This window comes from Cololabis saira, chromosome 8, assembly GCF_033807715.1.
Source record: "Cololabis saira isolate AMF1-May2022 chromosome 8, fColSai1.1, whole genome shotgun sequence".
Lineage (NCBI taxonomy): Eukaryota > Metazoa > Chordata > Actinopteri > Beloniformes > Belonidae > Cololabis > Cololabis saira.
Window position 1 is genome coordinate 19,476,071 of NC_084594.1, and position 12,108 is coordinate 19,488,178.

General features: G+C 42.7%; 1 protein-coding gene across 1 annotated transcript; it reads right to left on the bottom strand.

Moving 5' to 3' along the window:
* Positions 1-5,150: 5,150 nt before the first annotated feature.
* LOC133449129 (odorant receptor 131-2-like) lies at positions 5,151-6,171 on the bottom strand. The gene is made up of 2 exons (XM_061728260.1): positions 6,016-6,171; positions 5,151-5,927 (listed from the first exon to the last, which is right to left on the bottom strand). Exons 1-2 carry the CDS (start codon positions 6,169-6,171, stop codon positions 5,151-5,153), a joined length of 933 nt encoding a protein of 310 aa, XP_061584244.1.
* Positions 6,172-12,108: the final 5,937 nt, after the last annotated feature.

A 12,108-nucleotide genomic window follows, 5' to 3' on the forward strand; every position in this document is an offset into this window, starting at 1 on the left:
AGTGACTTGGAGATAGGCTGGGGCGCATCTGGAACCTCCTCTGGAACAGGGACATGGTGAGGTGCATCCGGGACCACCCCTGGAAAAGGGATAGGAGGGGTTCGCCGTCGTCGTCGTCTCCATTTTTTCCCGTATCGGGCCTGAACACTCTTGGGCCTGCCAAAAGCCAGGTGTGTTCCCCAGAAGAGGAACGCCTCCTCCTCTTCCTCCTGCCAACCTGAGATTTTTTTTTTTTAGTTCCGCTTCCCGGTACTGCACGTATTGCCAGAAGACAAAACCTTCTCCTGCTGGGTCCATGCTGGCCGGTCCGTTCTTTCACAAGGTGGGCAAGATATACACAGAAGGCTTGACGAGACACAGGTGCAGATAATTAGTGCAGATGGGCACAAGGGAGGTCAAGACAAAACTTAAACACAAGGACGTGGGGTTTCAAAATAAAACGGGAACCTAAACACCAAAACTGTGACATTAACTCAAGGGGAAGCTGTGCTGTGAGCTACCCTCAAAAAACATGCAGCAGTCCTGGACTGCCCCTTCTGGCCAGCCGGGGCGCCAGATGGGGTGGGGAGGATCTGGCTGGAATAACGGGATCTTTCCATGAGCTATGTCCGCCCAGAGAAGCCCCAAGGTTGAATAGAAGCAGCCTGCTCACTCCTCAAGTTATGAAAGGAGACTTATAGACTTAATACTTTTTTGAAACATTTGCCATCTCTAAAGTAAAGACCTGCATCCAAAAATGGCAAATAAAAATATTTTTGTGCAAATAGAAGCAGTCTGGTGTTGACCTTGTCTGGAGGTGTATTAGCGTCTCTAGGTTTTATAATTATTTAATTATAAAACAATAATAAGGCTTTATTTAAATCTGGCCTATAACTAACATCCATCTTTCTTTTAATCCTCTTTTAGACTTTTCATCTTAGATTTTCTGTTTAGCACCATTTTTATTTAACATGTTTTACTTTGAATTGGGTATACATTATTTATTTCCTTATTTGTCTATTTAATTAGGGCCCGAGCACTGACAGTGCGAAGGCCCTATTGTATCTGTAGGAAGTTTTTTATTTTTTCTTCGTTATTGGGCCCGAGCATTGACGGTGCAAAGTCCTTATTGTATCTGTAGGAATATTTCTCGTTTTATTCTTGTTTTTTAGGTCCCGAGCACTGACAGTGCGAAGGCCCTATTGTATCTGTAGGAAATGTTTGTTTTTGTTTTTATCCTCGTTTTTCTTCCGACGAAATGAGGGGCCTTTTTGCCCCCATAAACGTGCCCCAAAAGTCACCAAATTTTGCACGCAAGCCAGGACTGGCGAAAAATTTGATATTTAATGGTTTGCATTAATGGGCGTGGCCTAATGGCTCAACAGCGCCCCCTAGAAAACTTTGTGCCTCAAGCCCCACGATACGGTTTGACGTACATGCACGAAAAGCGGTACACACCTATATCATGTCGCAACTTAAAGGAAAGTCTCTTGGCGCCATGGCCGAAACCGAACATGAAGTCGGCCATTTTGAATTAATTGTGTAATTTTGGCGCAATTTATGCCATTTCTTCGGGCTGCTTGGTGCAAATTAGCCCAGCCCCTTCTTCTGATTGGTCGATATTTGATAGTTCCTATTTTCTGCCATAACTTTTGATTGGTTTGATATAGAGAGTCGTGGGTGGTGTCATCGGACATGGTTTTGAGTCCTTTACCATAATTGGTGCAAATTAGCCCCGCCCCTTCTGATTGGTCAATATTTGATAGTTCCTATTTTCTGCCATAATTTTTCAATGGTTATAAAGAGTCATGGGTGGTGTCATCGGACTCGGTTTTGAGTCCTTGACCATAATTGGCCTGAATTAGCCCCGCCCCTTCATCTGATCGGTCGATATTTGATAGTTCCTATTTTCTGCCATAACTTTGGATTGGTTTGATAAAGACATGTCATGTGGGCAGTGTCGTAGGACTCTGTATTGAGTACTTGATCTTCATTGGCTTGAAGTAGACCTGCCCCTTCTTCTGATTGGTCAATATTTGATAGTCCCTATTTTCTGCCATAACTTTTTAATGGTTTGACATAGAGTCGTGGGTGGTTTCATTGAACTCTGTTTTGAGTCCTTGACCATAATTAGTGCAAATTAGCCCTGCCCCTTCTTCTGATTGGTCGATATTTGATAGTTCCTGTTTTCTGCCATACATTTTGATTGGTTTGGCATAGAGAGTCGTGGGTGGTTTCATTGAACTCGGTTTTGAGTCCTTGACCATAGGTAGTGCAAATTAGCCCCGCCCCTTATTCTGATTGGTCGATATTTGATAGTTCCTATTTTTGTGCCGTAAATTTAGATTGGTTTGATATAAAGAGTTGTGGGTGGTGTCATCGGACTCGGTTTTGAGTCCTTGACCATAATTGGTGCAAATTAGCCCCGCCTCTTCTTCTCATTGGTTGATATTTGATAGTTCCTATTTTCTGCCAAACTTTTTGATTGGCTTGATATAGAGTCGTGGGTGGTGTCATCGGACTCGATTTTGAGTCCTTGACCATAATTGGTGCAAATTAGCCCTGCCCCTTCTTCTGATTGGTCGATATGTTATAGTTCCTGTTTTCTGCCATAACTTTTGAATGGTTTGACATAAAGAGTCATGGGTGGTGTCATCGGACTGAGTCCTTGACCTTTATTGGTGAAAATTGCGTGCGCGAGGGCCCGTTCATCGCTGCTTGCAGCTTTAATTTCCTTTTTTTTAATAATAATTATTTATTAATGATTTATTTGGATGAAGAATGCATGAGATGAATCTGTCCATATTTGTATAGGCAAAGCAAGGCAGCTTTATTTGTAGAGGAAATGTCAGCAACAAGGCAATTCAAGATGCTTCACATAATATAATCATAAAATGTAAAGAGAAAAAAAGATTGAGTTACAGTGCAGTGGCATAACAAAGTTCAACTTGTGCAACATAAAGTGTATTCCACCATCTCCTTTAACCATCAAAACACATTCATATATATATATATATATATATATATATATATATATATATATATATATATATATATATATGATTATATACTTAAAGTTATATACTTAACAACATACACCATGATAACACAGCATTATATTAAACAATCTATTTAACCCTTGCAAGGTGCTACAGGTTAGGCAAGCGCTCTGAAGAGCTGGGGTTTTTTGCTCTGGCTTGGGTAATTTTGACCTGAACCTTACTGCCTTGCAAGGTTTAAAACATATTATTATTATTATTATTATTATTATTATTATTAATAATAATACAATATATTCTAATTATATTAATTTAAAACTCTAAGACTCGTTAAGTTATAACTTGAAAACTCTCAGTGTCATTTAAAGCTAAAATATAAAGACAGTCCTTGAATTTTGCCTTCAAAGTGTTCATCTCAGCAGCCTGATCTTCTGGTAGATCATGCCATGCATTTGGGCCATAAGAAGAAGGTTGCCCCATATGTTTAATTCTTATTCTGGTGTTGGGCCACAGTCCTATGTGAACATTGGAAGCCTCAATTTCAACTTTAAGGCCCAGCTCTGAGGCCTAACTCTGAGACCAGCCTCGATTTCTTACAGCTGACTGCATGGTCTTAAAACAAAGGATATTAAGGAACGATTTCTAAGCGCAGCAGGCTTTGCTGTATATTGCCCTTAGGGGCAATAAAAGAGGAAAGGATGGAAGTGACATGCAGACAGTGTGGACAGTGCATTGGTCAGGGACCCCGTTTTACAGTAGGCCTCCATGCTGACGCGAAGCGCTTACGTTTTGTAAGGACTACACCTCAACTCCGATCAGCGTGACTTGCATCAGCCGAGGAGTCCAGAACCAGGACCACGAGGTCCACAACCACCAGGACGCCGCCAACTACCTCCAGGGCATCTCAAAGTAAGAGGCTTGTGTCTCTTAGTTTAAAGCGATTAGCGTTGTGTGTGTGTTGCTTTTGATTTGTTTGCTTATTACTGTGTAACGCATCAACGGTCTCTCAAGTGGACCGACGGTCGTTATGTTTGTATTATTATATTGTTACATTTGTATTGTTATATTTTTACAGGCCTGTGTAAGTGAACCCCTGTCCTCTCACTACCGAAGTGGTTCGTGCTCCTGTTTCCCCGTCAAAAGCTTAAAGCAAGTGTGATGGATTTTGCTCCACACACTGGCTCCTGATTGGGAAACAGCAGAACAATAAAGGTACCGGTGGTGAGAGATCACACCAGTTTTCCTCCCCTCCTTACTAACCCACATGGAAAAGTTAGTATCCAGGCCATCAGGCCTCCAATACTTTCAGTTTTGAAAAGCATGTGTCCGCTATCTCTCTTTGAGGTCCTACGTGACGTTGTCCACCATTTTCCTTTTAGTCCACGTTACGTGACGTCCTGACACACACACATAGATGATCTGAAGTTTGTGATTAATGTTTAGTTAGTTGTTGTTTATGTGTAGTTTAGGTATTGGAATTTATCCCAAGTGTTATTTCATTACCTTTCAACACTTGTGTAAATCAATTCTGATTCATTTGAATGAGAGAGGTTGTTTGTGTTTGTTTTATATATATTTGTCACAGCTGCTTGTGGCAAAGGTCTGTGCTCGGACTCCTTCCTTCATTGTTATTCTGTAACGCCACTCCTGGCAACAGGCTGGCACGTTTGAAATAACAGCTACTTTGAGACTGATTTTGCTGTTTAGTTATTATTTTCCTGATAAAGTCAGGTGGTGCCCCGTTTCGATTCATTCATTTTTAAAATTAATTTTGATGAGTCATCTTCTTTGTTAATTATTCATAACTATCGTAAGATAATTATTAATAACTCTCTAATAACTGAACCAGTTTTGTGGAACAACACTGGTAATAATTAAAAATGTCCCACTCAAAGACTTGAAGATCTGAGAAGGTCAACACAGTTTAGGATGTCTCATAAATAAGGACAAAAACCATAACAAGCTATGAAATGGGTAAGTGTTGCAAACTTTTAAAAGTGATGTAATATGCTCTTTGTCTTTCTTTGATCAGCATTCGTGACTGTAATTGTGAAATATTTTTTCTGACGGAGATCAGAAAGGAGAGCGTTACAATAATCCAGTTTATGTATGTCTGTGGCTTGAGAGAGAAATGTTTTTTATCGAGAAGATTTCACTAAAAGCTACAGACTGTTACAACACTCTCGTGATACAGAGCAGATGCTTTCTCAAATATGTTTTAAATGTCCTATCTCGTAGCCCGTACACAATTGGACTGATAAACCTGGGGAAAATCTGGACAATAATGTAGAAAACAAAGAGTATTTGTACAAAATATGTAGGGAACCAACGTATGAAAGCAGCCTGTAAGATATAAAATACATACGTTACCATACTCATTAGTAGCTGAAAACCATGAAGCAGGATTGTGTTCCTTGCTTTCTTGAAATTTCCATCTACTGAATTAGCTGCTTTAGCTGCAAAAAATATCTTGAAGTAGGTGTAGAGCAGGGTTAGCCAAACTACAGTGAGATAAATTAGATAAGAAATATCCCTCTTTTCTAAAATTATTGGATGTCGGAAAAGGTTTTCCATGTCACAAAATATTGTTGAATAAAATAGCCAGAAAGGTTCCGTTGCCAAAATAATAAAGATGTCGGGCACAATTGTTCCAGCATTCAAAGCCCAAATACAGCCGATCAGAACGTAGGTTTTTTTGATAGTACAGAGTTTCGAGTGTCGCAGTGGAAAACAAATAGCGATGTAGCATTCAACTGCCATTACAGCCAAATTTAATGGTGTGTTTATGGTAGTAAGTGTGGCAAAGGTAATCAAAAAGCAGCAGAAAGAAGCATTATATTTGTAAAATACATAACTAAAGACAAACAGGCTGATTGAAACAGTGAGCTGGATCATATCGTTCAGTACCAGGTGGACGAACAAGATGTAACGAGGATTTGTGTAAAATACCTGTAAAAGTGAAAGAAACAAAGACTTTAATCTATTCATTGTTATTATAAATAAAACTATCAACAACATTAATTGTGACAATCCATACCTGGTGTTTCCTGAAGGTGTGAACCAGTGTGCCATTGATATAATTGATGATGAGGCCAAGAGCGAGAACAATCACATTTTTAGCCACAGCTGTGCTTGGGGAGTCTCGAAAACTCAGACTGCTTGACACGTTGAGGTTGTAAGATGAGGAATTCATGGAGGTGATTTCAGTATTCTGCAGGATTCTTTCACACAAGAAAGAATATGTAATATTTTATCACAGTGCTCAAAACTTTTGCAGAGAAAATTATAACCAACAACCCATCCTAATATTTCACCATTATAGCTCATACTCACCATAATAGAAAAACATAAAACAAATATTTAAACATGTTAAGTTACTGGATGAAAAGAGTACTCTTTAAAATTCTGCAAGCCTCTTTACTAATAGAGAGAATATTGAAAATGTAATAGTAAAGCTCAAATATGGGATTTCTTTGTGCACAAAATCCTGTCTTTATCTTAAAAAGAATTCTTCAGGGGGAATAACTTCAACCTCAAATTTGAAAACGATCGCTCATCTTAAACAGATTGGTACACATTTTTATATCTCCACATTTATTTATTTTTTCCCAAAATTCATCACAATAACAAATCACAATAACAAATTAAGAGAATGTGAAAAGTAAGTAATAATTTAACATGTTTCTTGCGAAAGGCAAATGCTAAGCTAATTATTAATTATTAATTAATAATTAAGCAAATGCTTAATCCATGAGATTAAAAACCAATCTTATTTTAAAGAAAAATCTAAATGTATTAAATGTATGTAAAAAGTCATAAACAGATTGACAAATAAAACATTGAAAGATAGAATACATAAGTAGAAAGATTGTTTCCTGCCTCAGATAGCTTCAGGCTCCTCTTTGACCCGATGAGCAATGAGAGCAAAATATGACCACTGCATTTCTATTAATATTGTTGATGCACAGTTCCTATTGGACAGCTGGACCGTGGCTTTGTGGCAGTCATACATACTCAGTTTAGAGCAGAGATAGAGAGATAGAGAAAGAGAGAGGGAGAAAAGGAGGTAAGCATGGACTCGTATTTAATCATATTTGTAATCATCACAAAGGCCTGTGCTTGGACTTGGACTTCACTGATACTCTCTAGCGCCACCATTGGCAACAGATTGGCATGCATAGAATAATAGTTATCTTGAGACTGATTGTGCTGTTCAGTTATTAATTCCTGTCTTTCAGGGTGGTTTATTCATTTTGATCATTTATTTACTTTATTAAGAGCAATTGTTAGACAATTATTAATAACCCTTTCATAACTAAACAAGCACTCCCCTTTGTTGCACAACATGATCTGTGCCACATGTGAGGCTTTTAAGATACCAGCTTTGTATCTGCGTCAATCTGCGATTGACTGTAAAAAGATTTGTGTTGCACTATTCATTGACTTGTCAAAAGCTTTTGATACAGTTGATCATAGCATACTGATAGATATGCTCAACCATATAGGTGTGTCTAGGCAAGCAGCATCTTGGTTTGCCAACTATTTGTGTGCTAGAACACAATGTGTTCAGATGTCAGGATCTACCTCTTCTTTTTTGACTGTATCAAAGGGCGTGCCTCAGGGTTCTGTTTTAGGACCTATACTGTTTTCTATTTATGTCAATAACCTCTGCGAAAATGTATCAAATGCTATGTATCACTTTTATGCTTACAATACTATTATTTATTGTTGTGCGTCATCTATTGTACAGGCCTTTGACTTTTTACAATCTGCGTTTGATGTTGTACAGTCTCGCTTGCAGAAGCTAAAATTGGTTTTAAACTCAGACAAAACCAAATTCATGCTGTTCTCGAATGTAAGTGAGCTGCCACCAAATCTTCCTTTTTTTTTTTTTTTTAACCTTGTCAGCACACATATTAATGATTGATACCATGAAGGTAGAAACCAAATGTATATATATGTGCATTGTTACTATATTTAATATATATACATATATATACGCATACATATGCATACACATACATAACTATACACATACATTAACTAACTAGCTAACTTAACCTGTTCAATAACTTCAATTAGTGATAAGTTTTTTGCTTTATTTAAGACAAAATGGTTAAATGAGATTTTGTTTAAACCCAAATTACGAACATACATCCTAATCAAGCACAATTATGGCCCTGAACCTTATGTTAAAGCAAACCTAACAAGAAATCAAAGGTCTTTAATGGCTCAGCTGAGAACAGGAATCCTTCCCTTGAATCTTGAAGTCGGTAGATTTAAAAACATTCCCGAAGATGAAAGGTTGTGTGAATTATGCGAACTTAATGAAGTGGAAAGTGAATCACATTTTTTGTTATATTGCCCTCTGTATGATGATCTGAGAACTCCATTATTTACTGAAATGTTTGTTAAAAAACCGGAAATGTTCTGGTGCTCTGACGATGATAGAATGGACGGGTTGTTTAGCTTCAATGTTTTTAAGTTGGCTCATTTTGTTTCTGAAGCCTGGAGAAAGCATCAGGATTGTTTATATGTTTAATTGGTACATGGTCTGTTGTCTGGCTTTCATTTGCTTTATGTTCCTTTCTCTCTTTTTTGGTGTCTTGTAAGGTCGTGCCCAGCCCGTCATGTGCATGACACGGAAATAAAAAGTTCAAATCAAAAATCAAAAATCAAATCATAAAAACCCAGTGATTTTTTTTTTTTTTTTTTTTTTTTGGGGGGTGACGACATCCACTGCCAATCCAGGAAGCAGGAACACACGGAGACACACGGAGACACACTTCAAGCACTGGAAATCTGCAACAAAAAAACACAAACAAAACACGAAACCGGCACGGAGCCGACCAAAACACGAACAGCAATCGACCCAAATCTTGAGATCTGATCGCAGTCTGAGCTAAGCTACCGCTACGGCCACCCGGTCCGGGCCGGACACGTGGCTAGGAGGCCCTCACCCTTCAGGCCAACGACCACCACCCGGGCAGGGGGCCAGCCTGCCCGGAGAGACAGAGCCTCCCCGGCCGCCGACGCGGGCAGGTGCACCCGCCTCCACGAAAGTGGCCCTCCAAGACCAGAGGGGCGCCCCGCCGTGGAGGCAGCGGGGGGGACCGGAGACGGGCCCGGAGAGAGGGAACCCCCCAACAGGGCGACACCCGTGCAGGCCCGACAACGGAGGGCCCCAGACCCAGGCATCCCATTCATTCATCCATTCACCTATCCGATACCTATACTAATAATAAGATATACTACTAATAATAATAATAATAATAATAACCATCTTTGTATAATATAATATTGATAAATTACTAAGTTTTGTTGTCCTGCCAATGGAGGCTCAAATCCTCCATGGCAGGACCCTTCCACACCGCATTCTCACCGACACAGACACACGATCACGCACCGTTTCCCCCTCCCCGGGGGGGTCCAGCACTGCCAGAAGGCACCCCAGGCTGCACGGCGAGCCCCGCCAGGCCCGGGTATCCCGACCCACCTATCCCAGGCCGGCGAGGGAACGCGGGTGATGTGGGACCCCCTCCCGCCCCTGGTGTTGAGTGCATGTGATTAATGCCATAAAAACAGGGAGGGGGAGGGCCAAGTATCGATTTGACACCGACCCCCCCCCCCTCCCGAACTACGTGTCCTTGTCAAATGTATTTATTAAGTGTTGAATGTGCAGTGTCTACTTTGCTGTTAAAACCGTGAGGCGGGGAGTGCCAGGCCACGCGGGACAATGCCCCCCACGACCCGGAGCCCCCGCACCTTAGCCTATGTGCGTATGAATCGTGTAGGGGGGGAAGGAGGGGGAGCACAGGCCGAAGCCAGGAAGCAGGACCAGCAAAGCCGGCCCTGGTAAGACACCCGCGTTCCCCCACCGGCCATCCAGTAGACGGGGGCCGGCCCTCCGAGCCGGGCCAGGGAAACGGTCCAACATCCCCCCATTCATACTGACAACATAAGACATAGACCCCTGGGAATGGTGCCACCCCGCCGCCGCGCCCGCCCGTGCACCCCCCGGTCAGGGGAGGCCCGATCCCCGGACCCGGCCCCACCCCCCCCCCCCCCGTGGCCACCCCGGCGGACACCCCAAGGGTCACGGAGTCCCCACATCCGCAGGGGCACTCGGCCCCCGCCCAGCGACGGAGGACCAAGGCAGCAATGCCCCCCCAGCGCAGACAGCCACCCCCCACCCAGGCAGGGCCGGGCCCTCCGAGCGGGACCCCCACGCCCACGGCCCAGCCCCTCCCGGGAAAACCGGAGATGCCCAAGCCACCGCCCCCCACCCGAGCCCCCCCCTGCCACCCTCACCACCGCCATGAGGCAACCCCCCCCTTTGGCCCCCAAGGCCCCCACCGGCCAGGGACAGGGCCCCACGGCCCCCCCCACCGCCCCCCAGGGGCCACCAGAGGCCCGTGCCCCAGACCCCCCAAGCCGAACCCCAACCCCAAGGGCTACGAGATCACCCCCCCCCCCCCCCGCTCCCACTAGGTAACAAAGCCAATAATCGGGGACCAGAGAGAGTGCAATTCAGCCGAGTGTTGTTCAGTGGAGGCAGACATTATCTCACTACTAATATGGTCTGATAAAAGATTCCTAAAATGGTTGATAAATAAACTGGATTTTTGTTTCCAATTTACTAGAATGGTTTTCTTTGCGATACATAAGGCAGTGAGAACCCGGTGTGTCCAATTAGGTTCTATTTGAATGTCTCCCAGGTGACCTAATATACATATCGTGGGGCACACTAGGATTCTGTAGTTGATCCATGTGGATAAATCCTCACAAATCTCCTTCCAGAACCTCTGTACCGGTGTACAGAACCATAAAGCATGCATATAATTATCTGGGGTGTTCTCTGTGCACTGTGAACAGATATTAGAGGTGACAAAGCCCATCTGGAACATCCTTTGTCCAGTATAGTGTATTCTATGAAGAACTTTGTACTGTATAAGTTGTAAGTTTGGGTTCTTAGTCATAGTAAACGTATTTAAGCATATTTGTGAAAAAGAAAACTGGTCGGTATTAAGAGAGAGATCTGCCTCCCACTTGGAAATCGGGAGAGAGACTGAATTGCCACCAAATCTTCCTAACATCTTAACTTTTCAAGGAAAAGAAATCTAATCAGTGTCAAGTTATACTGTAAGTACTTGGGCTTTCTTCTCGATCGCCAATTATCCTTCAAATCCCACATTGCAAATCTGGTCTCCAAGCTCAGGGTGAAGTTAGGATTCTTCTTTCGAAACAAAACCTGCTTCTTCCTCAGTGCTAGAAAGTATCTGGTAACATCAACATTCTTGCCTCTGCTGGATTATGGTGATGTATTGTATATGAATGCATCTGCCCAGTGTCTGCGGTCACTTGACACTGTATCATTGTGCCTTGAGATTTGTCACTGGCTGTAAACACCTTACCCACCAGTGTACCTTGTCTGGGGTAAAGTAGGGCTGTATCATTGCACCAACCCTGTTTGTCATTTTCATCTTAGCCATCCTCCACCTCACCAGCCAGAACCTACCTGAGGGCGTCAAGTTCATGTATAGGACAGACGGCGGGCTCTTCAACCTTAACAGGTTTAGGACAAAGGGCAAGATTCAAAGCTCTTCCATCACAGAGCTTCAGTACGCAGATGACAATGCTCTAGTTGCTCATTCTGAAGCTGACCTCCAGAACATCCTAAATGCTTTTGTCAGAGCATACCGACTCGTGAGACTTGATATCAACATCAAGAAAACTCAGATCCTGTACCAACCAGCTCCTGACACACACCCCCAACCCTGCACAATCTATGTGGGAGACAAAATGTTGGAAAATGTAATTGATGCTGAGGTACACCATCGCATAGGGTGTGCCAGCGCAGCTTTTGCTAGGCTGAGGAAGAGGGTTTTTGAGAATCGGGACATCCATGTCAAAACCAAACTACTTGTCTACCAAGCAGTAGTTTTGCCCAATCTGCTCTATGGGGCCGATAGCTAGACCATCTACAGCAGACATCTGAAGGCCCTGGAGCGGTACCACCAGCGATGTCTCAGAAAGATCCTCAGGATCGGCTGGGAGGACAGGCGGACTAACATCAGCGTCCTGAAGGAGGCCAGCATCCCCAGCATCCCCAGCATCCCCAGCATCACCA

Excerpts from the sequence above, each read along its gene's own strand:
- LOC133449129 (XM_061728260.1), bottom strand. The coding sequence starts at position 6,171 with ATGAATTCCTCATCTTACAACCTCAACGTGTCAAGCAGTCTGAGTTTT. Across the intron at positions 5,928-6,015 it reads ACACCTTCAGGAAACACCAG|GTATTTTACACAAATCCTCG; the intron begins GTATGGATTGTC and ends TCACTTTTACAG.